This window comes from Amblyraja radiata, chromosome 14 (assembly GCF_010909765.2).
Source record: "Amblyraja radiata isolate CabotCenter1 chromosome 14, sAmbRad1.1.pri, whole genome shotgun sequence".
NCBI lineage: Eukaryota > Metazoa > Chordata > Chondrichthyes > Rajiformes > Rajidae > Amblyraja > Amblyraja radiata.
This window is the reverse complement of record NC_045969.1, coordinates 34542713-34568967: the sequence shown is the minus strand read 5'-3', so window position 1 is coordinate 34568967 and position 26255 is coordinate 34542713. Positions and strand designations below refer to the sequence as shown.

Genomic DNA, 26255 nt, shown 5'->3' with positions numbered 1-26255 from the left:
TAAATATATATAAAGTGAATAACTCTTAGGCTGAAAAGTAGTAGGAAGAACATAAAATTATGTAGATAATGTTATTTATCATTCATTTTCATTTGCTTGTACTACTGAAAATAGTGATAATTTGAATGTTAATTACATGACAATACCTAGTTTAAGTTTAGTTTAAAATGCTTTCTTGCATTACTGCATGACCAAAATATTCCACCGCATTCAGATATCGAATTAAAATTGGAAATCCTGGAAAAAAGTTTATTTTTTACCCTGTCATTCATTTTGAAGAAGGGTTTCGGCCCGAAACGTTGCCTATTTCCTTCGCTCCATAGATGCTGCTGCACCCGCTGAGTTTCTCCAGCACTTTTGTCTACCTTCGATTTTCCAGCATCTGCAATTCCTTCTTAAACATTCATTTTGCATGATTGTTTAATAGGAATTGTGATCTACTATGTAATATCTTTTAGGGTACTCACATTTCAAAGTGTGACTACAGAGATGTTGTGTACAAAATCATGTGAGGAATAGATGGGGAAACGCACAGTCTCTTGCCCAGAGTAGGTGCATCAAGAACCAGAAGACAATTGTTTAAGGTGAAGAGGGAAAGATTTAATAGGAATCTGAGGGGGAACCTTTTCACACAAAGGGTGGTAGATGTGCGGAATGAGCTGCCGGAGAAGGTATTTGAGGTAGCCACTATTGCAATGTTTAAGAAACATTTAGACACGTACATGGCGAGGACAGGTTTAGAGGGATATGGGTCAAACACAGGCAGGTGGGCCTACTGTAGATTGGACATGTTGGTCGTTGTGGGCAAGTTGGGCAGAATGGCCCGTTTCCATACTGTGTGACTCGATGTCACACCTCAACATAACATATCTCCAAAGTTTCATTTGTGCATTGGTTCAAGTAGCAATTCAAATTATGAATCATTTCTATTCCCCACATACAGGCCTAGCCCTTTATCTAAAATTTGCAACTGGATTTGGAGAGTGGCAATTACTGGCTGTTGTGAACAATTTTAAGCATAGGAGTGACGTACATTTTGTACATAATCAAAATTAATTATAGTGAACTACAAATGGTGGCTTCCAAAAAAAAGGACACAAAGTGCTGGAGTAACTCAGGACAGGATGCATCTCTGGAGAACATGGGCAGGTGATGTTTTGGGTCGGGACACTTATTTAGATTCTGAAGACGGATCCTGACCTGAAATGTCACCTTTCCTCAGCCGTCTGTGAGATCTCCAGTGATGCTGTCTGACCCGCTGAATTACTCCAGAACTTTGTCTTTTTATAATTATAGTGACCCCTGTAACCAGGCTGATATCTCATGAAAAAATATTCTCCAATTTCATTTTCCAAGCCAAAAATGAATTTGAGTAGCAGATTTGCTAAATTTGAGCATTATATTGTTTCATATTTGCAATGCGCCAAGCAAAGTCAATTGAGGTAACAAAGACGTTATTGAGAGCAACAGGATCATTGCTCGCCTGCCCCCACCCAAAAGGACTATTCTCTTTATAGCCCAGGATATTTGCTGTCATTGATACATACCCATTACAAGAGCAGAATGGTAATATCCACAGGAAACCCAGGAGACGGTTTTGCCAACATTTACTTGACGTGGTAGAAAGGCACTGGTTTCCGAACCAAGGCCGATTTGCCCCTCAGAGTTATCACCCCACATGAAGAGATTCCCATCCTCTAAACAAAATAAAAATGAAATTAATTAAAACAACTTTACAGTTCATGAAAAGTTATTCATCCTTTTTCAGTATTCCACAACTCTACAATAGTTTGTATCCACTAATTGACGACAGCATGTCACAAAGTAACTCTTGCATTAACAGATTCCAGTCCAGTTAAACTAGAAATAGGCATTGCCGGAGAAGCTAAGTGTACATATGCGATTAATGAGTGGGAAGAACCAGTAGGCAATAATGTAGACGTATTAATGGACAAGTCATAATTTAAGTCAAGAGTGTTTTATTGTCATATATCCCAAACTGAACACCACAATAGAATATGTAAACACATAAAACACACACACAGTACTCACATAAAACACACACACACACACACACACACACACACACACACACGCACACACGCACGCACGCACACACACGGACCCCCACACACAATAATAGTGCAAAATGACAAGACAATTGCCCCCAAGCCTATGCAGTTCAGAGCTTATTTGGAGGACGTTGTGTTTAAAGGCCTGATGGCTGTGGGGAAGAAGCTGCTCCTGAATGGAATTGAGGCCAATAAAATATAAGGCTTGGGTGATTATCATCCAAGTATTCAATCTCCACTGTCCAGCTTTTACACAACAAAATCAATAGAAATAATACAGTCCTTGCCCCATCCAGGGAAATGTGTTTTATTAGCATCCTTATCACCCACCCAAAACTTGACTCCATCAGAGCCCCAGTACGATAAATCACAGTGCCATGCAGCACAGGAGGAGGCCAGGTGCAGGCTAGAAGGGCCGAATGGCCTACTCCTGCACCTATTTTCTATGTTTACCCAAGTGTCCATGGCTGTCTACATGAATCCCATCATTCAGCATTTGGTTTATAGCTGTTTATCTTTGGCATTTCAAATGCCAAATAGAAACTATAAGTATCTATCTCTACCATCCCCACAGGCATTGTTGTGAAAAACATATGTAGGGCCTTGCAGGGAACTGATTGGGTTAGTTTATTTTTTAAAAGACTGTTAACTGCGTGGGAACAGGTTTGCTAAACATGGTGGCAAGGAACAGCCTGTGAACTCAAGGTTGCATCTGATAAGAACCTAAAACAATGGTCTCTTCATAGTACGTAGGTGCTTGGTACACCCTAATCATCCTATATAGATATGGAAGCCTGTTTTTCAGCAGTGTGTTCGGTGTGAAAGTTGTTAGTTGAATGACCGGTATCTTTTGCCTGCTAGTCATTTTCAGTCTTTTAGTCGTAATTCCGTAGTTTCTTTGTTTTGTTAGTTATGATATGTTCAGTTGGTAGTCAAGGTCTACAGATATTTAATGCTTTGTTCTGATGCCATATAATCATTGTGCCTAAGTGGCCCCATCGCAGAAGCGTCCACATCGGGGGGCTGGAAACTGGAAATATCCTGAGCTAATTCTGCTACCATCATCATCTATTGCGACAAGTGATGGCCTCCACTGATTGTCGCAGGAAGCTTGCGTCCTTTTCAGGACGGACGATGACTGCGAGGTCAACATTTGTAACAAGATGGACACGAGGAGAAGAAGGCTGTGCCTAAGTAAAAAGTTTTAAACGTTATTATTGGACTCGGCAAATCATTGAGAATTCAGTGATCTTAAACCATCAAATACTCTCAGAGAGGAAAAGAAATCTTCAAATCTCCTACCCATTACATTAAAGCAGAATCCTCCGTTTATAGACATTTCTACTAGGGGGGGGTTCTCATTAACTACACCATGTGCTTCATCCCTGACAACATTCTCCTCACCCTCTCCAGTGCTATCACATTTTTACTTAAATACAGCAAACAGAGCAGAACACAGTACTTCAGCTGTGGCTTAGTTAATGTTTTATGTAGTTGTACCATAAACTCAATGCTCTTAAACACTATGTCCCAGATTATTAAGACGGTATGTCATATGTCTTCTTAATCATCTGATCTACCTGTGATTCCATTTTCAAGGATTTGTGGACAGGTACACCAATTCCTCAGTACTCCCCAGGGTCATAAAATTCATTGTGCATGTCCCAATGGTCCTTCTAAAATGCATTATCTCACAATGATCAGGATTGAATTCTGATATGAAGAGGACTTCCAAATGAAACATTGTTTGTCAGTTCCCTCCATAGAAGTACTTGGCCTGCTGAGTTCCCCAGCACTTTGTTTTTCGTTCTACATTCTCCAGTATGTTTTTTTCTCTCAGAGGCCATGTGTCTGGAACTCTCTGTGGAACCACAAGTGGTGGAAAAGGTGTCTTTGAGTATTCTTAAGGCAGACTTAGATAGATTCTTGATAGGCAAGGGAATGAATAGAACATAGAATAATACAGCATCGAAACAGGCCCTTCAGCCCACAATGTCCATGCGAACATGAAGCTAAATTAAGTTAATATCCTCTGCTTTTCGGTGATCCCAGGCACTTCCATTTCTTGAATATCCATGTGCCTATCCAAAACCTTTTAAATGCCATTATCATATCTGCCTCCCTGGCAGCACATTCCAGGCACCCATCATTTGTCCTGCACATCTCCTTCAAACCTTGCCACTTACACTTTAAAGCTATGTCCTCTCATCCATGATAGTTCTATCCTGAGAAAATCATTCTGACTGTCTACCCTATCTATGTCTCTCACAATTTTATACACTCCTAACAGGTCTTCCCTCAACCTCTGACATACCAGAAAAAATAATCCAAGTTTGTCCTTATAGCTACTACCTTCTCATCCAGGCAGCATTCTGGTAAACCTCTTCTGCACCCTCTCCAAAACCGCTCCTGTGTAGGAAGAAACTGGAGATGCTGGTTTATATTGAACATACGCACAAAATGCTGGATTAACTCAGCGGGACAGGCAGCATCTCTGCATAGAAGGAACGGGTGACGTTTCGGGTCGAGACATTCCTTCTTGTAATGGGGCAAAGTAAGATAGATAAGAATGAAAAGATAATGCAACGTTTAGGAGATATTTAGACAGGTACATGGATAGGGTAAGTTTAGAGGGATATGGGACAAAATCAAGTAGGTGGGATTAGTTTAGATGGGGCACGTTGGTCGGCATGGGCAAGATGGGCCGAAGTGCTTGGTTCCATGCTGCATGACTCTATAAGCTTGCAGTCAATCAATCTTGATATTTTCAAATGCAGAACAAGCTCACGAGTCTCAATAGTCTACTCCTACCCCCAATTTGTATATTTATGTGTATATTTGTCTATCATCCATAAATTGCTATTCTCTCGGTGTTTCTTATCAACATCCTCCCAAAACGTTTAGATTTCACCTTTAAAAGCAAGGGCAGCTCACATACAGAAATAACAGTACTTACAGATGTTTATCCAACTCATACACCATCTGACTTGGAAATATTGCTATGCCTTCACTGGGGACAGATACCCAAACATTCCCACCCAACAGCAACCTGGGAGTACATTTGCCAAAACACTGCAGATGATCATAGTGCATTACTGGCACCTAAAACCAATTGGGAACAAATATGAAATGTTGGCCTTACTGCAATGCCCACAAATGAATTGATAAAATATAATAAATAAACTAATGAATTATGAATAGTTAGTAACATTGCCAGGCCTGAATATGTCAAAATCTCTCACCAGTTAAGGCTGCGGAAATATTTGAACCAGCAGCCAGCTGTTTGATCTTTCCTTTGCCCGTGAAGTACTCCACACGTTGAAATGTTGTTCTTTCTTGATTATCACCCAGGCCCAACTGTCCTTCACTGTTGTCACCAGCTGCATAGATATTTCCTTGCTCTGTAACACACATTGAGGTCAGAGGTAGACACAAAGTGCTGGAGTAACTCAGCGGGTCAGGCAGCATCTCGGGAGAAAAGGAATAGGTGACATTTCTGGTCGAAACCCTTCTTCAGACATCAGAGATACAAAAGACTGCAGATGCTGGAATCCTGAGGAAAACACAACTAGCTGCCTAACCCGCTGAGCTGAGTTCATCCAGCACTTTGTGATATGCTGATGCATCCATATGAAAGTCTATGGAGTTCTGCTCCATGCTCCAGTTAACCAAAGTGACCACAGATTCAAGGCAAAAATAACCAGACAGTTCCAATTACAAATAACAGCACGAGTGCTTAATTGGAAAACATTGCAGATTAAGTGCATATTGAATTGCAAAGCCTAGAATTTCCCGGAAACATAGAAACATTAAAAATAGTGCAGGAGTAGGCCATTCGGCCCTTCGAGCCTGCACCGCCATTCAATATGATCATGGCTGATCATCCAACTCAGTATCCTGTACCTGCCTTCTCTCCATACCCCCTGATCCTTTAGCCACAAGAGCCACATCTAACTCCCTCTTAAATATAGCCAATGAACTGGCCTCAACTACCTTCTGTGGCAGAGAGTTCCAGAGATTTACTGCTCTCTGTGTGAAAAATGTTTTTCTCAAGTGACCAGTGAAGTGACCAGTCTCAAGCCCATTAGATTCATAAATATCTGGATCTGATTTTTTTTTATGGCATCTTGCTACACAATGCCAACTTCAACCTAATCTGCTTGGCATTGCAAACGACTGGGCTTTCTGATGGAAAATAGTAAGATTAAACGAGAACTTACCAGTTTGAAGTTTGATCTGTATTTTATGAGGAGTTACGATGAGCGATTACGTGAAGAACCCCGCCAGGACGAATGCGTGTCATTCTTCAAATCAGCGGTGTGAAATCACAGATAGCTGTAATGACTAAACATAGTAAGATTAGAGAAGAGGTACCAGTTAAGTATATGATCAGGGTGGGAGCGGAGGGCACGTAATCCCTCATCGTAACTCCTCATAAAATACAGATCAAACTTCAAACTGGTAAGTTCTCGTTTAATCTTACTATTTTACTTCGGAGTCACGTGAGTGACTACGTGAAGATTTTAAAGCTCTGTGATTTCATGCCGTGGAAACAAGTCCATGCATCACGTCTGCCTTGACTGTGGGAGGAATAGTGTTAACATAATTGCACATGATTCGTTATTGAAATCATAAAATTTATTAACACAAATTATAACCCCTTTTATGGGTTTAATTAATTTACAGAATTTAAAAAAATTTCTGCAAATGTTCCAGTTTTCATCACTGGTTTATTGTAAAATGACTGGAAAGTTCTTTCCCCTGACCATCCTGCTGCTTCGAGGACTTGGTCCATGGGCACATCCAGTTGTACTGCTGCCAATGTAGCTGCAGCCCTGGTGGAATGAGATTTTAAAACGTTAGTATCCACCCCAGCCTGTGTCAGTACTTGTTTCAGCCAGCTCGAGATGGTCTGGACCGTTACTCTTTTGTGAGGTTGCTTATGGCTGATCAGCAGTCCCTTCTCATTGCCTCTTAGGATTTTTGTTTTCTCCATGTATAGTGACAGGTGTCTAACTATACAGAGACGGTCATCTGCAGGGTATGACCTAAATTGGATATTGAGGCCTGCTGATCCCTGTCTGTTCTGTTTTACTAGTTCGTATATGTGGAACGTAATATCGTCAGGTGAGGAGGTCATGTTGTCCAGTCTGAGTTTGTGCAGTGACTGAACCCTCTGTGCCGTGACCAATGCCATTAACATGACTGTTTTTAAAGTTAGTCTGTGTAGGGACAGAGTAGATGCTGGAGACCAGTTCCTGAGTGCTTTCAGGACAATGCTTACATCCCAAATTTGGGAGTACCTGGTTTTTGGGTGATTCGTATTAAATATTCCCCTCATGAGCTTAGTTACCAGAGGGTGAGTCCCTACCGTGTAACGCTCTGTCCCTTGCCATAGGTAAGTCGACAGGGCACATCTGGCGCTGTTGATGGCACTGTAGCTGAGCCCCTCATCATAGTGGAGGCCTGCCAGATATTCCAGAACAGATAGGATGTTCATATTTCTGTTGGTGATTTTGTTCTTATGACAGTACATTTCCCACTTCCTGATGTAGACCAGATATTGCTTTTTAGTTGATTCTCTTTGGGCCGCCGAGATGATGTTGGCTGTTCGGTCCGTTAGTCCCAGTTGTAGAAGTGGTGTTTTTAAACTCTACAAATTAACAGGTTCAAGAATTTATGGCATGGATGGCTATCCCCTGTCACGGGATGTAGTAGTAAATCTGGTCTATGTGGGATGGTAATACATGGTTCTAATACCATGTTTTGCACCACTGGGAACCATGGTTGTGTAGGCCAATCGGGTACTACCAAAATACCAGACGCAGAGTCTTGTTGTATTTTCCTTAATACCCAACTGATGAGGCAGAAAGGAGGGAATGCGTAAATAAACAATTTCCCCCAATGCAGCGAAAATGCATCTGTTGCTGCTGCCCCAGGGTCTGGTGCCCATGAAACATAATTAGGTATCTGGTTGTTTAGTCTGGATGCGAATAGATCGATATCCGGTGTTCCATATTTTGCTGTAATGTCAGAAAATACCATTTTGTTTAACATCCATTCGGTGTTTTCATTAAATTTGCGTGACCTGGTGTCTGCCACTAAATTTAGTCTCCCTGGTAGGTAAGTGGCTGATATCCAAATATCTCTCTGGATGCACCATTGCCAAATTAAATTAGCGAGATTGTCACATGATATCGATTTGTTGCCACCCATGTGGTTGATGTATGCTACCACAGTGGTATTGTCTATTTGTAATCTAACATGCTGGTGTTGTGATCCAGTACAATATGACTTTAGGCCATGGAATGTACCCAACATTTCCAATTAGTTTATACCCAGTGTGAGTAAGAAGGATGCCTCCTGTGCTGTCCATTACCTCCACAGCTGGTGATGGTATTGGTGGCTCCCCACCCAAGTGCACTGGCATCAGTTTGTAGTACCATAGAAGGGTTACTGACAATGATTGGGTTGGAACAAAGCCAGATGTTATCTATCCACCATTTTAGTTCCATTTTGGCTTGGATTGGTAGTCTCATAGGTCTGTCAAAGTGACCTGCATTGATTTTTAGAGCTTGTATTTTTGCTCTCTGTAAGTTTTGGTAATGTAGAGGTCCAAATTGTGTGGCTGGGAAAGCAGCCACGATTTTACCAATTACTTTTGCTACCAATCTGATGGATGGGTTTCTGATGTCAATGAGGTTATTGCAAACCTCTATTAAATCTCTTGCCTTTCCCTTTGGCAGTGTCACCGTCATGTGAACTGAGTCAATGGTGAATCCCAAGTAGTCCATAGTAGTGGACGGTGTTAGTTTAGATTTAACTGGATGGATGATAAATCCCAGTTTTTCAAATAACTGTTTTGTGGCTGTTACAGTTTGTATGGCCAATTCCAAAGTTATGCCCACAATGAGTATGTCACCTAAATATGCCATAACCATATGTTTACGTTTACGTAGAAATGCTAGGGCTGGTTTTAAGATTTTGTGAACAGCCTGGAGGCTGATGATAGCCCATTTGGCAATGCTTTATATTGCCATTGTTGTCCCATCCAGTTGAATTTTAAGTAACATCTGTGGTCACCTCGTATGGGTACTGAATAGTAAGCATCTTTTAAATCGATGCTGGCCATGAAGTAACCTTTGGAAATTAATTGTTTAGCAGTAACAAAGGTTTCCATTTTAAAGTGAATGTATTGAACAAATGTGTTCAATTTTGTCAGATCTATGATGATGCGACAACCACCATCTTTTTTGGTTTTGGTAAAAATATTGGACACGAATTCTAATGGTTCGTGTTGAGTTATTTCAATTACACCTTTTATGTAAAGCCGCTCCAGTTCAGCTTGTGCTTCTGATTTTTCTTTATCAGAGAGCACGAACTCTCGGTTCGGTCTATGTTGAACTGGAGGGCTGTACTCGTGTATAAACTCTATTGTATATCCCTGGATACTGCTTAAGATGTAAGTATCGGTTGTTAGCATGCTCCATGCATTCAAAAACCAGTGTAGTCTCCCACCAACCTCCATGCTCTCCATATTATTTAGGGAACCAGACCCACCTACCTCCATTGTTACCAGTGGCAGGATTACTTCTTCCTGAAGTTCTTCCGTTGTTGTTGCGCTGGTGCTTGGTTTTTCGGGTTAGTTGGTGCTGTTGTCGGGGTTCCCCGCATCTTCCAAGAAGGCCGGCCTGGGCCATAGCCTAAAAAAGACTCATGTTTAAAATGCCGTGCCTTCGAGCTTTCACCAGTTCTGCTGGTGGGTGCGTAGGGATGCTGTCTTTGGTTGTAGTGGGTTTTTGCAGGTGTTCCTTTTATTAACCCCAAGGTTTTGGCTTCCTCATCAAGCTCTTTTACCTGCTTTGATAAGTTTCCTCCGAACAGGAGGATGGGTGGTTTTGTGGCCCCAGGTTTGCACAGTCCCGCGAATTCTGGGTTGAGTGTCGGCTGTATGGCACTTTTCCTGATGCTGTTTATTTCGTGCTGGGTGTTACAGAACAGTGCCAGCGCATCTTGTTGATCCTGGGACATATTCCTGTCGTCCACTGTACGGGCAAATGCCGTTATTCCTGCGGTCAGCAATTTTAGTACTTTTTGTAATTTCACATCCATACTTCTGACCCCTGGTCCGATGTGTTTCCAGATACAGTTGTTGATAATTGGGACATTTAGGGAAATGCAGTTGCCCGGTGCCATATGTCTTCCTGTGGTGTCCAGTACAGCCTGCTCTTGTAACTGGTTTAATGACATATAGTCAATACTGGCAGCAAGCTTTGGCTCCAGATTTTCCCCAGTCTGTTCTGGCTGTATGAAGTTTGCCACCTTATCCAGCAAGTTCTCATTTTCTCGCACCCCATGCACACTTGTCTGTTCTTCCGCGGACCCCTCTTCCATGTCAGCCCAGAACTGACCCGCAGTGCTCCCCTCCGATGAGGTGGAGACACTAAGCAGCCCTTGAAAAGGTACTGCTGTGGGTTTGTCATAGGGCCCACAGTGACCTGAGTCCATCTCCCGGAGCCGGTCACGTTGGAGCAAATGCACCGTTCCATTCGGGTCCAGCGCTCTCGGTCGCTGGCCGCCCGCGGTGTTTCAAAGTCGGACTCCTCCGAGTCCACGACTTTGTTAGTTTTGTGTTTTGCCTTGCCGCCCGGCCGCGTGGATTTGGCCGGTGCGGCGGCTGCACAGGGCACAGCTGATCCCACTACGGGTGATCTAAGTGCCGTCGGCTGCTCTTGCTGGCTGCCCGCTGCTCCGCGGTCCTCCCTCACCAGCTTTGTCGCAGCCCTCGTCTTCTTTGCTTTCTCCATTTCCTTTCTGTAGATGGGAAAAAGAACAAAAAAGACCGCAGAGTAAAACCTTACCTGCAAATAGCGGCTTTTTAAACTGCCGCCGCGGGGGAACGTCCTTCCACCGCGTCTGACGTTTCGCAATGCGTGTAGCGATATGACACGCATGCGTACTGGCGGGGTTCTTCACGTAGTCACTCACGTGACTCCGAAGTAAAATAGTATGCTCCACTCACAGTGGAGCAGTGGTAGAGTTGCTGCCTTACAGCACAAGAGCCTTGTGTTCGATCCTGACCCTAGGTGCTGTCTGCACAAAGTTTGTGTGTTCTCCCTGTAACCGCATGGGTTTTCTCCGGGTTCTCCGGTTTCTTCCCACACTCCAAAGACGTACAGGTTTGTAGATTTTTGTATGTTCCCAATGGCCAGTTTCTATAATTTTAATTATTTTTAATTGTTTCAAAATTAATGCATTCGGTAATAATCACAATAAAATAAAATTACAATAAAAGCCCTAATGCAGAATTTGACAAATTTGACAACTGCAGATCAAGAGTTGACCTGGGCTTTCCGTTGATAAGTTGACCTGGGCTTTGCCTTGGCGCTACCCCTCCAGTTAGATTGCTCCATTGATGTTGGTCTTCCAATGACCGGGTATCTCTTTTGTTTCCTGACCTTCCACCTCCATTGCCCCAGCAGCTCCCTCAACACTGCACGCTACCCTTTCCTCTCCTCCCTACCCCACCCACAATCATTCCCATCGATACTAGAGTGTGTCAGAATGCAAAATGCAGGATAACAAAGTTTCTGGTGTAAATACATGTGTTAACAAAGTTAACTAAAGGTAAATTACCTTTCACAGAACACCTGTTCCTGTCCATCGTATTGAATATGGTCAAATAATCCGCATCAGATTTAACGGACAAATTCCTTAATCCATTAAAAAAGTTGATGAAAGTTGGCACTCCACCACCAGCCCCATAAGAAGTCAAACCTGGTGTAGCTGGAATTTCTCAGGACATTTTGACCCAATAATATAATGAAAATCATCATTGCAAATTCCTATGCCCATGCTTCACAAGGAAAGTGCAACAAATAAAATGTCCTCAAGTGAATCCTCAGTCTTCTTACACAACAATCTGTAAATCCGAAGGGATTGTCTGTGAATCCTGCAGCATATTTATTATTTGTAAAATGGCAGAGATAAGGAGGGACTATAATAGAGAATCTAAAGGGGGACCCGTTAAGATTGTGGATGCATTTATACAGGCAGAAATCAACAAACAAGAGTGGTCAGATTATGCAGATAAAATATATGTGGAGATTCTATACTTGATAGATATAAGAATTGACAATTAGAAAGCTGATGCTACTTTCCAGAATAGCCTCAGGAATATGGAAATCCAACATAATCAGTGAAAATGAACAATTTCCTCCCAGTCTGGACAGTGGAATGGGGACATTTATACAAAAGTAAAGGGGAAGTGTACACAAACACAAGGATTTCAATACATTAACATGGTTCTCTAATGGATTTCATAATTGATGTGGATTTGCAAAATAAATCTTTTGGATTTATAACCATTAAATACATAATTTTATAAATGTTATCAATTAATTTTATAAATTACATAAATTTATAACCGTTAAACACAGCCAGCTTCACCGGTCAATTATCATACCTGTCCAGATCAGTGTATGGTTTCTCCCACAGGCAGCAAGTTTCACTCTCTCCGACTTTAGAGCTAAAATAAAGCACATACCGAATAAGAAATGTTGTAATGTTCTCATTTTAAATCTACAACATGTATATTTGTCAATCTGAAATATATGGTTAAAAGATATATAATTAACTCCCAAAGGTCAGTTTAAATTTTGTTTTCAACTCAAACATAATGATTATGCAAATGAGAACTAAATATCATCCTGAAATTATTATTACTGCAAGAGAACATACCTTTCACACAAGTGGGTTTGTTCATAGTGTTCTTTGTTCCCAAGCCTAGCTGGCCCCAATTGTTGCTCCCAAAGATGTACAACTTGCCATTTTCTGTCCAAAAAAAGTATATTATGTGAACATTTGCTTTTACCCATTACTCCATATTTTCCAACACTGAATTATCTGTGCATTTTTCTTCATCATTTGTTTAGGATTGAATGTTCATGGCCATAGAAAAGAGGTATATAAATTCACAATAGAACCAACAACCTACCAGTTATGAGCGCAGTGTGTTCATCCCCACAACTGATTGTAACAGCTTTGTCACTTTTCAGCCAGAATTTGCTGGGGACATTATCTGAAAATTTGCTTTTACCAAATGTAAATACAGCTCCTGAATCTGAAATACAAAATAAGTAAATTAATTAAAAATTAATGAATCACATCATGTATTCAATTCAACTAGATTATAAATTGAATTCTCAAAGATTCTCCAAGATGAATTAAAGATGTGCAGCGGGGAGCCAAGGGATGCCTACATATTATCTGGATTATTTTTAGTTAATTTGATCCAAATGTGATATTAATTTAAAAAATAACAATTGCCTCCACAATGTTTTTATTTCCCACAATCTTATATTTGTTTTAACAACCATTTATGTCACAAAAGGTGAGTGATTCATTTACCACTTTACGTGCCAAATTCCTCACAAAGTTCTCAATAATAAAAATAATCATGAACAGAGAAACTGGCCATTGGGAACATACACATTCGGCATGGTTCAACATATTGCTTGATTGAGGCTTCAGATTTTGAAACAGATTCAATTATTGTCATAGACACCAGGTGTCAGACCTAAACAGAGTTGATGTGGAGAGGTTGTTTCCATTAGTGAGAAAGAGTTGAAGAGCAGAGGGCACATCCTCAGAATAAAAGGACGTACCTTTAGAATGGAGATGAGAAGGGTTTTAAAATTCTTTAGCCAGAGGATGGTAAATCTGCGGAATTCATTGCCACAGACGGCTGAGAAGGCCAAGTCATTGGGTATTTTTAAAGCAGAGATTGATAGGGTTCTTAATTAGTAAGGGCGTCAAAGGTTACTGGGAGAAGGTAGGAGAATGTAGTTGGGAAGGAAAATTTGAACAGCCGTGATTGAATGGCGGAACAGACTTGATGGGTTTTAAAATTCTTTTATGGCCTAATTCTGCTCCTTTATAGACAATAGACAATAGGTGCAGGTAGGTCGTTCAGCCCCTTGAGCAAGCACCGCCATTCACTGTGATCATGGCTGATCATCCACAATCAGTACCCCATTCCAGCCTTCTCCCCATATCCCTATCTTTAAGAGCTCTATCTCTCTTGAAAGCATCCAGAGAATCCTCAGAAGGCAGAGAATTTCACAGATTCATAACGCTCTGGGTGAAAAAGTTTTTCCTCATCTAAATGGCCTACCCCTTATTCTTAAACTGTGGCCCCTGGTTCTGGATTCCCCCAACATTTGAAACACGTTTCCTGCCTCCAATCCCTTAATAATCTTATATGTTTCAATAAGATCTCCTCTCATCCTTCTAAATTCCAGTGTATATAAGCCCAGTAGCTCCATTCTATCAACATATGACAGTCCCGCCATCCCGGGAATTAACCTTGTGAACCTACGCTGCACTCCCTCATTAGCAAGAATGTCCTTCCTCAAATTGAGACCAAAACTGCACACAATACTCCAGGTGTGGTCTCACTAGGACCCTGTACACTGCAGAAGGACCTCGTTGCTCCTATACTCAACTCCTCTTGTTATGAAGGCCAACATGCCATTAGCTTTCTTCTCTGCCTGCTGTGCCTGTATGCTTACTTTCAGTAACTGATGAACAAGGACCCCCAGATTTCATTGTACTTCCCCTTTTCCCAACTTGACACCATTCAGATAATAATCTGTCTTCCTGTTTTTGCCACCAAAAAAACACATTAAACTGCATCTGCCATGCATCTGCACACTCACCCAAGTCACCCTGCATCGTCATAGCTAGAGCCAGGATGTTTAGGCACTAAAAATCTCTGAAATAGGCAGGCAAAAAGGCAAAATAAAATTACAAAAAAGGCACGAAAAAGGCATTTATTGCCAAAAAAGGCATGTATTTCCATCACCAAAATATGGTTAAAAATGATAATTATAAAGGTATACTACATTATTGCCTGGTTGCACATAACTACTAGCATTTTTTTCAAAATATCTGTTGTTAAATTATGCCGTCAGACAGAATATGCTTCAGTTGTGAAAAACTTCTTTCTACCCCAGTTGAGGTCACTGGTGCATTCATGAAACAAGCTACAAACTCTACATTCATGTTGATATCTTGTGCATTACAACTACCTTTGAGAAATGTAGCTATGTTTTGTACTTCTTCAAGATCTTTGTTAGCTAAACTCCCCCTCTCATATTTTCCTTGAATGTCTTTACCTACATTGTCAGGAACTTTAAGTACAAAGTAAAGCAAGTGAAGATGTAAACAACTGAGCAATAGTTGTGCTTTTTGACTTCTCCACTACTACCGATGTCAAGAAATACTCCTTTGATGGTTGACCTGCCTCCAGTTTACCGATGACCACATTGGCAACATATCTCCCCACAGCATTGGTTGTCTCGTCTATTGAGATCCATATTTTGATGCATGCAACTTCATCTCTAATTTTCTGCACAACAATGTTGAAGTTGCTGTCAACATAATTTTTCTGTAATGATGACTCGCTCGGTATAGGTTCCTTTGTGTATTTCCCTAAAAAACCTCTGAGAGTTTGTTTTCCAATTTCCACAGTGGAATTCCAGCATCAATGAATGCTTTGCACAGATCACTTGAAAACTCATATTTGCGATTGGAGCCAGCAGTAAATGTTGTGAGGAGACAAGCTTGCGTATTTCCTACCTTCAGTTTCTCTGCCGTCGACTTGTGTTTAGCTGTCTGTACATGCTGGGAGTCGAAATATTTAATCTCATGATTCACTGCTCTCTCACATGCTTTGCAAAACTGCATACAGTTGTCTGTAGAGAATATATCACTCCCGTACACTCTCACCAAATTGTTCAGTTTTTTACAAGGCGTTGACTTGACTAGGCATTTTGACGCTTGCAGGGGTAGATTCTACAGGAGCGGGGATGCAGATCTCTACAGGCAGGCCAAGTACAAGCTGAGAAGAGGGATCAGAGCTGCCAATGAAAGGTACTCTTGAGAAGTTGAGGAGCAAGTTCTCAACAAATGACTCTTCTTCAGTGTGGAAGGGCTTGCAAGAAATCACAAGCTTCAAGAGGAAAACCCCCCTCTCCTCCGGAAATTGTCAGCTGATCAATGACCTGAATGAGTTCTACTGCAGGTTCGATAAACAGAAACTTAACCCTGGTACCCCACACCCTATCCTCAACCAACACTTCACACCTACTCACAAGCTTGACTCCAGTTTGAAAAGACTAGATCCTTCCCAACCTATTCCTCCACAATCATTACTTCATACCTACTTAAAGCATGACTCCAGTCTGCAAAGACTGGACCCTTTCCCACGCACCCCTCTCCAATCACCACTTCACACCCACTTGCAGCTGGGTTTCGCTCTGGTGCTGTAAATTATCTTGTAAGTTACGTTAAAATGGGGAAAAAAGGCTGATTTAGGCACTCAATCGTGAAAAAGGCATTAACTTCCTGAAATCATCAAAAAAGGCATGAAAAGGCACATGGCATTTATGGCAAAATCCTGGCTCTAGTCATAGCATACTCCTCACAGTTCACACAACCACCCAGCATTGTGTCATCTGCAAATTTGCTAATGTTACTTTTAATCCCTTCATCTAAATCATTAATGTATAATGTAAATAGCTGCGCTCCCAGCACCGAGCCCTGCGGTACCCCACTAGTCACTGCCTCCCATTCTGAAAGGAACCCGTTAATCCCTACTCTTTGTTTCCTGGCTGCCAACCAATTTTCTATCCATGTCAGCACTCTACCCCCAATACCATGTGCCCTAATTTTGCCCACTAATCTCCTATGTGGGACCTTATCAAATGCTTTCTGAAAGTCCAGGTACACTACATTCACTGGCTCTCCCTTGTCCATTTTCCTAGTTACATCTTCAAAACATTCCAGAAGATTAGTCAAGCATGATTTCCCCTTCGTAAATCCATGCTGACTCGGACTGTTACTGCTATCCAAATGTGCCGCTATTTCATCTTTTATAATTAACTCCAGCATCTTCCCCACCACCGATGTCAGGCTAACTGGTCTATAATTCCCTGTTTTCTCTCTCCCGCCTTTCTGAAAAAGTGGGATAACATTAGCTACCCTCCAATCCACAGGAACTGATCCTGAATCTATAGAACATTGGAAAATGATCACCAATGCTTCTGTTGCTCTTTAAAAAATTCCAATCCTCTGGCTTCCCACTCATCTTTGCAAAGTCATACTTCTCTTTTATTTTCACACTATCCTTGACTTCTCTTTGACAGCCACAGTCGCCCCTTACTCCCCTTAGAATCTTTTCTTCCTCTTTGTCTTATGATCTTGTTTCACTCTTTCCCTTAAAGTCCTCCATGATAATTTTCTAATCCAGTTAGACATGCTTGTTCTTCTTCCAAAATCATTAAAAAGATAGTTTAAGAAAGAACAGATGCTGGAAAAATCGAAGGTAGACTAAAATGCTGGAGAAACTCAGCGGGTGAGGCGGCATCTACGGGGCGAAGGAATAGGTGACGTTTCAGGCCGAGACCCTTCTTCAGACTGATGTGGGGGGGGGCGGGAAGAAGGAAGGAAGAGGCAGAGACAGTGGGCTGTGGGAGAGCTGGGAAGGGGAGTGGAAGGAGGGAAAAAGCAAGGACTACCTGAAATTGGAGGTCAATGTTCATACCGCTGGGGTGTAAAGTACCCAAGCGAAATATGAGGTGCTGTTCCTCCAATTTGCAGTGGGACTCACTCTGGCCATGGAGGAGGCCCAGGACAGAAAGGTCAGATACAGAATAGGAGGGGGAGTTGAAGTGCTGGGCCACCGAGAGATCGGGTTTGTTAATGCAAACTGTGCGGAGGTGTTGGGCGAAGCGATCGCCAAGCCTGCTCTTGGTCCCACCGATGTAAAGCAGCTGACACCTAGAGCAGCTGATGCAATATATGAGGTTGGAGGAGGTGCAGGTGAACCCCTGCCTCACCTGGAAAGATTGCTTAGGTCCTTGGATGGAGTCGAGGGAGGAGGTAAAGCGACAAGTATAGCATTTCCTGCGGTTGCAAGGGAAATTACCAGGGGAGGGGGTGGTTTGGGTGGCAAGGGACGAATTGACCAGGGAGTTGCGGAGGGAGCGGTCTCTGTGGAAAGCCAAAAGGGGAGGAGATGGGAAGATGTGGCCAGTGCTGGGATCCCATTGGAGGTGGCGAAAATGGCGGAGGATTATCTGTTTATGTGGCGTCTGGTGGGTTGGAAGGTGAGGACAAGGGGGAGTCTGTCCTTGTTACGAGTGGGGGGATGGGGAGTGGGAGCGGAGCTAGAGGATATTGAAGAGACCCTGATGAGAGCCTCATCTATAGTTGAAGAGGGGGACCCCCGTTAAAGAGATAGTGATTAGTGGCCTTCAAATGTTAACAAAGTGGGTGTCAGTCCTACAAAGTATTAGGAGGATTAATAATAGAGAATCATAATAATAATAATAATAATATATTTTATTGTCATTGCACATAAGCGCAACGAGATTTGGTATGCAGCTTCCAACCGATGTCATGAATTAAATGGGTACCTTTATATTAGACTTCATCAGAGATAATACACGTAATATCTTAGAATTAGCAATAAATTGAAAATGGGAAAGGAGGAGCTGGTGGGTGGGAAAATGGCAACTAAAATTTCTTTATTCCAAAAGGTGCAAGGGAAATTTACAGGGCACTTAGATTAACATCTGTCATAGGGAAAATGTTAGAAGCTATTATTAAGATGTTATAACAAGGTATTTTTTAACATTTAAGAAACTAAAGGGATCTTCACTCTGTGGGTGTGCAGTGGGTGTTTTTGTTTTAATATAAATTTAATTTTAACATAAGTGACTATCCTAGATTGTAGAAATGCTCAGGTCAAAACCACCTCATGAATGGACAATGTCAATCATGTGTTCAGATCCAATGGTGCTTTTATTGTCACATGCGCAAACACAAAGGGAAATTATTTTCTTACCCTCAGTCCAGTATTCCCATACTCAAGCACACCCTCCATTAGCAAGTGTACAGAAATAGTCTACTGAGCCCGCATGCAAGAGGCGCCATTTTATGGCGCCATATTCAAAGTCCAGTCCGCGCTCTAGTTCTTATGAGCCGTGCCCGATCCAGGCAAGCCCCCGGCTGCTGTGGACCTCCAGCCGTCGCCTTCCTTGGACGTAACGTCCCTCTCCAAGCCCGGCCACGTTTGTACCCCAGGGGTGCCTCCCACAGCCAACCAACCAGGTGAGTGGAGACTGTTCCATTACAGTCTGCTTTGGGTGTTGAAGTTGTTGCAGGGGCTTCAGACGGTCAGGAGAAGAGTCGAGTACGGATGTGGCATTTACGAGACTCTTGAATAGGCATATGGACATGCCAGGACGGGCAAGACATGGGCTTTGTGCAGACAGACCAGAGCCGGTCCTAACAGCATGTTCAGCACAGGCACGGCCAACTCGTGCCACTCGTTATGCAACTTAATATAATCAATTCAAATAATTAACAGCCTCTGAGTCAGTCAATAGTTAAAAAAGTCAGGTCCCATTTTTTTTTGGCAGCAGGTTTAACTGATCAGTTCTCCTCTGTGCCATTGGACCGGATTACTTGAAGGTGCTAGTAATATGGTTCAAACTCGACATGTATTTATGAGTAGGAGGGAACTGCAGATGCTGCTTTGTACTGAAGATAGACACAAAATGCTGGAGTAACAGCGGATCAGGCATTCTTTTCCTCTAGAGATGTGCCTGACCTGCTGAGTTACTCCAGCATTTTGAGTCTATCATGTACTCTTGAGGTTTTGGTTCATCCTCAAGATGAAGAGGAGACTAGGAATGTGGTAAAAATCAATCCTTCTTAACTGCAGGGAAGAACCTGGCTAATAAATGCGAGGTGCTCTGTTTTGCAGTTCCTGGCCTAGGGTGTTCGGTGGCTGGTATCTTGTTCTTCTGCTCCAGCAGATATCCGAACAAACTTCCATTTCATCTGCAGATCAAAACGTAGGTGTGTGTGTGTGTGCGTGCGTGTACGCGTGTACTTGTGAGTATGTGTATATATACACACTGAACTTTTTTTTCTCTCTCTCGTTTATCATATTGTTTACAGTGTACTATGTTTACATATTCTGTTGTGCTGCAGCAGGTAAGAATGTCATTGTTCTATCTGGGACATATGACAATAAAACACTCTTGACTGTTGACTAGTGTCACAGAAGATAGGGTCTGGCCATGATCCCACAGAATATTCCTTTCAGCTGTACTATGCCAAACAACCTGTCCCTTATAGACAAGTTCATGCTGAAGAATCGTTTGAACATAAATATTCTTCAAGGAATGTCCTCAAAGCCCTGACTGAAAAAGGGATAATGGACCAACTGGATCAAAGACAGCCAAGACCTTGCTTGGGCACCTATGAGAAGAGCCGTGTTAGATCTTTCGCATACAGCCAGACTCTCGTTGACACTGAACATTGCTTTTCAGGTGTATAAAAATGTCTACAGATGCACCTTCTACAGAACACATTCTGATGGGATGCAACTCAGCCTGGTATGGCAACTGCTCCGCTCTCAACTACCTGAACAGGCAGAGAGTGGCAAACCCAGCTCAGTTTATCACAGAAGGATGCAAAGTGCTGGAGTAACTCAGCGGGTTAGACAGAATCTCTAGGGAACATGGATATGTGATGTTTTTCTATAGATCACAGTAAATGGTTATCTATGGATGTTCTCCTGAGATGCTGCCTGACGTGCTGAGTTACTCCAGCACTTTGTGTCCTTTTGCATATTAACCAGCATCTGCACTTCTTTGTGTCGACCAGTCCTGTTACGGGCGTATTACTTCCTTCACCCTTCATCATCATGGTTGCATCAGAAAGGCTGGAAACATCACCACCCTGCCTGGCCAGCTGTCTTCCACCCTCACCCTTCCCTTTTCTCTCTTCTATCTTCTGGGAGAGCTTGGACTTCCAGACTTAAGAGCAGTTTATCCCTCACTACCAAAAGACTCCTGAACCAATCGCCTCATCCGCACCCCCTTTCAGGTCATGCTGCCCCCCCATTCTCTTAACTCTACCTCATTGTTATTCAAGAATCATGTCAAGAGTGTTTTTGTGTCATGTGTCCCGAAATCCTTACTTACAGCAGTACAACATATTTGTAAAGTACTCAGTAGACACCTTAATAAACAATAAAAAGTTCAATATATTGTACTTTAATGTTCTATTCCATCACTTGGATTTGGCACTACAATCTGGCACGATCCTGCTGTTTTGCACTCGATGTATTTATCATTACTGTGTGTTTACTGGTTATTCTGAGCTTCATGTGAACAAAACATCTCCAATGGTTCAGTGGTTCTTTATTTCATTGCACCCTGCCAACTATTACTACCGTGAAGATGGACGGGAAGGAAGGAAGTGACAAGTCTGTGATATGGGCTGTGTTCACCACTCTCTGCAGGTCCAGGTGGTTAAGAGCAAAGCTGTCGCCATACCAGGCTAAAATGCATCTCATCAGAATATTTTCAACAGTACATTAGTAGAAGTATTCAGACACTTGAAAATGCAGCGTTCAGGACAATGAGACGCTGGCTGTACACGACAGTAAACTAACTTGAATCTGCTGTGTGATGAGACTGATATCCATCTGGGTCTGGAATGTGCATTTAAGGTCTAGGAAGAGATGTAGTGGTCTTTGAAATGTATCCCAAATATCTGCATAACACTACTCCAGTCCATGGGCTGTTCCAGGAACACATTTCAGGGTAAACACTAATTTTTGCTGGAAGGTTTTCAAATCTCTTCAAATGCAAGGAACTGCTCACAATATTTCATGATCCTGGGCTGAGAGGTAAATGTCAAATTACCGTACTTGAAATTGGCATTTACAGTTAATTGGCCAAAAATCCAATGTATGAGTGTTCCTTGTTCAAAGTAGAACCCCTTTTTCATTTGGCCCATAAAATTACCATTCATTTCAATTTAATAATGGAAATATCAAACCAATCTCAAATAAATCATCTTATGGATGATCTTTCCTTTTCACGCAATAGTACATAAAGTCCAAGATTTAGTACTGCCGTTACCTAAAACGTGGTATGAATAGTTACAGAGAACACAGCGTACTCAAGAATATTAACTAAAACAATGCCAGCACAGCACTGGAATTCCAAGTTTTATTTTATTTTTATTCATTCCCTTTTCACCCTTCTAACTTTGGGAAAAGACACAGGAGGTATTTGATCAAATGTGGCATCATGGTACCCTGATAAAACTGAAGTTGATTGAAAGCATAGGGGAAACTGTCCAGTGGTTTGACTCGTAACTTGCGCAAAGGAGGACTGCTGCGGTTATGGATGTCAACCTTTCCAGCTTAGAATATTAAAACAAGAGCTCCAGGAGACAATGTCCTTGGCCCAAACATCTCCAGCTGATTTATCAATGACCTTCCTTCCATCAAAAGGTCAGAAGTAGGGCTGTTGCTTGATGATTATGCAATGTTTAGCTCTTCAGTAAAAGAAGCAGTTCATTTCTGCTTGCAGCAAGTCCTGAACAACATTCAAACATGGGCTTCTTCTTCTTGCGAATGAAACATAAACCAAAGGAATAGTTAGATCTCAAGCCGGGTGTTGAGCAGCCAGGTTGTTGTCTCTACGTCAATGTCTGCCAGGCCCTGAACTCTATTTGGTGGGTGGTAGAGCGGGCACCCAGAGATGGCATGGTTGGCTGTCTGTTGTTCTGCTTCGCATTCACAGGCTGGGCTCTGGCGGAGCCCCCATCTCCACATGCTGGCATTGAAACGCCCAACTCCAGTATGAACTCTGTTGAGCTTCACCCATGCTCTTCTGGGGAGGTCAGACCCTGGACAACTTTTATCTGGTGAAGAGATGTAGCTGTGTAATATAGATGAGGTTCCCTTCCACTCCTGTGACCACTTGGTGGCTATCCAGTGTGCTTTTGTCTCAGTTGGCTGGATGGATGCTAGGAGTTGTTTTCCATGTGGAGCAGAAGGCGTGATGGGACTTCAGTCGGGGTGGCCTCTGCTCACTGCTGATAGCCTGATGGAGAAGATGATCTGGGTCCATGGCACGACGAGATAGTGCCAGAGTTGCTGCTTGCCTTCGGATCCCTGCAGGTGGAATGCCTGCAAGTATAGGGAGCTGCTCGACTGGATTAGGTTGAAGGCACCCAGTGATGGTTCGCAAGGTGCTGTTCAGGCTTGTGTCTACCAGGCTACTTCTACTCCATACGGGTGCGCAGTACTCAGCTGGGGCATACACAAGAGCTAAGGCAGAGGTGCGAACGGTTGATGGACTGGCTCCCCAACTTGTTCCTAACAGGCGTCGGATGAGGCCGCTCCATGCCATGACCTTGTCGCGGAGACCAGCCAGGTGTTGACGAAATGTAAGCACTTTACGCCAAGGTAAGTGGGTGTTTGTTGGAAGTCCAAGCGCCTGCTGTTAACGAAGCTTCGCTTAGCTTCCTTGTTGTTTCGATGAAATGCTGTTGACCCTGTTTTGCCTTCGCTCAACTTTAGACGCCACTGTCGTAGGTATACTGCCAAAGTCCCCATATCTTGACTCAAGGAGCTTTCTATTGTCTTCCACTCTCTGTGTCTCATCAGGATGGCTAGATCATCAGCATAACCATATTTTCCAGCGATGGTCTCTGGGAGGTCATGGATGTACACATTGAAAAGCAGCAGAGCCATTCTTCAGTCTACGTAGCCTACTCTGCTGTCCATTGCTGGTCTTAAGCTCAAAGCTGCAGTTTGATATCAGCTCCATGATGTGGCGTACCATGCGCCTGTCTGGCAGCACCCGAAGTAGCTTTGCAGTTAGTCCCCGGTGTCATAGGCAGCTGTCAGATCTATAAGAAGAACTCCTGCCTTCTCATTTGCCTCAAAGCAGTCCTCGATGTCTTGGGTGATGAGGGTTACCTGGTCCGCAGTAGATAGACCTTGACGGAAACCAGCCTGCTCGTGGGGTAGTTGAAGGCCTATGATGGGGTTGATACGCCCGTGGATCAGCCTCTCAAGGAGTTTGTATGGGATGCAGAGGAGCGAGATAGGCCGCTAGCTTTTAGGATCATCCTTTGCCTTGTTCGGCTTCGGGAGAGCGGTAACTGTTGCACGACGCCAGATCTTTGGGATTTTGCACTTCTCCATGGAGGTCGACAGGTACTGTCGGATCCAGTTGGTAGCAGCGTCCCCAGAATGTAGTAGAAACTCCTGGTGTATGCTGTCAGATCCAGGGGACTTTCCTGCTTTCAACATCTTGAGTGCTGTGGCCATTTCCTTGGAGGTGAAAGAAATTGTTAGGTCCGTATCCGCTCTGTCAGTTTTCCATGACTCGGCCACGTCTTTGCTCACTTCGCGCGAGAAATCGACCATTCTTGACTAGTAGAGATGCGATTGCGTTGGCGGTCACTGGGCATTTGCCGGGTTTGGATGTAGCTCTGCCGGTCAGACAGTTGACTCTGTGCCATGCTTTACGGCTCGAGTGGGTGAAGTCGATCGATTCAACCGTCTCAATCCAGTCTCAACCGTCTCAATCCAGCATTCTTGTCGTTTCTCATCCAAGCGTGTGAGCAATGTAGTTGCAGTGGTTTCAGAATCCTCTTTGGTGCCAGCAGCATGGGCTAAAATGCAGAAACAAGGAACTGCAGATGCTGGTTTACAAAAAAAAACACCGTGCTGGAATAACTCAGTGGGTCAGGCATCAACCCTGGAGAACATGGGTATGTGATGTTTTGGGTCGGGCCCTTTTCTTCAGACTGAAAAGGGTCCCAACCCGAAACATCACCTATCCATGTTCATCAAACATGGGCTGATCAGTGACAAAGACCTATTGTACTTGAGTTTGACTTGATTATATTTAGGTGTAGTATTATCGATCTGATTGGATAGCATGTAAAACAAAGCTTTTCACTGTACCTCGGTACACGTGACAATAATAAATTTAAATCTAAACCTAAGACCTAAGCCAAGGTTGTCACCCCGGATGGCGAGAGCAAAGTGTTCAAGATCCTCGTGGGGGTCTTACAGGGAGACACGCTGGCACCCTTTCTCTTCGTCATTGTCCTTGATTATGCCATGAGGCAGGCGCTCAAGGAACGTGACGACCTCGACTTCACAATCACTCCAAGGCGTTCGAGAATAATCGGGCCAGTCAACTTGTCAGACCTCGACTTCACTGATGACATCGTCCTGCTGTCAGACCAGATTAGGGAGGCACAGGAGCTGTTCGGCAGGGTGGAGACGGAATGCGAGAAAGTGGGCCTTCACCTCAATGCCAAGAAGACAGAGTACATGGCGTTCAACGTTGGTGACCATGAGCCTCTCAAGACCAGTGGCGGTGCATCTCTCAAGAAAGTGGACGACTTCAAGTACCTGGGAGTGAGGATGCAGATCTCAGAGAATGACATCAAGGTCCGGAAAGCGCTCTCATGGAAAGCCTTCAATAAATGGGGAAAATCTGGGCGTCTCGGATGTCTAAGGGTCTCAAACTGAGATTCTTCCATGCAACTGTAGAGACCATATTATTGTACGGGTGTGAAGCAAGGACTCACACTCGAGCACTGTCCAAGTCTCTCGATGGTACCTATACCCGAATGCTCAGAAAAGTTCAAAATGTCAGTTGGAGGGACCACATCACCAACGCCCAGCTCAATGGGGAGATTCCACCTCTGACCGAGAAAATCAGGTGGAGAAGGATGAGGCTCGCTGGTCACTGCCACCGCCCCCAGAAATGCCAGCAAACAAGGTTGTGCTGTGGGAACCCACCCATGGAAGACGTGACTCAGGATGGCCAATCATTACAATGCTGAAGACGCTGATGGAAGAGGCATGTGTAGAGACAAAAAGAGGAGCTTGCCTGCTGCATGGAGGACAGAGATGTGTGGTGCGTTCGTCACCGTGCCCGTCGGAAACCAGCACCACTGCGTCACTAATGCTTTCAATGATTTAATAATAACATAATAATAATAAATCTAAGACGAACTTCCCACCCTTGTTATTCTATGCCATTACTATCACTAAATCTCCAACCATGTAGACCTTGGGACTTGACCAGAAACTCAAGTGGACCACAAAGGGTGGTGGATGTATGGAACAAACTGCCAAAGGTAGTTGAGGCAGGGACTATCCCAACATTTAAGAAACAGTTAAGACAGGTACATGGATAGGACAGGCATGGAGGGATATGGACCAAATGTGGGAGGGTGGGACTATGTTGAGACTATAGCTGAAACATGTTGGAC

The 26255-nt window shown here is 43.2% G+C and overlaps 1 protein-coding gene across 2 annotated transcripts in view; it reads right to left on the bottom strand.

Moving 5' to 3' along the window:
* rpgr (retinitis pigmentosa GTPase regulator) overlaps positions 1-26255 on the bottom strand; it is a 75120-nt gene that overhangs the window by 44722 nt on the left and 4143 nt on the right. For both annotated transcript variants that reach the window (XM_033033108.1, XM_033033109.1), the window contains exons 2-6: positions 13069-13194; positions 12813-12905; positions 12538-12600; positions 5315-5473; positions 1548-1697 (exon numbers count right to left, since the gene is read on the bottom strand). In XM_033033108.1, the coding sequence (XP_032888999.1) occupies positions 1548-1697; positions 5315-5473; positions 12538-12600; positions 12813-12905; positions 13069-13194 (591 nt within the window). The remainder of the gene's footprint in view (positions 1-1547; positions 1698-5314; positions 5474-12537; positions 12601-12812; positions 12906-13068; positions 13195-26255) is intronic.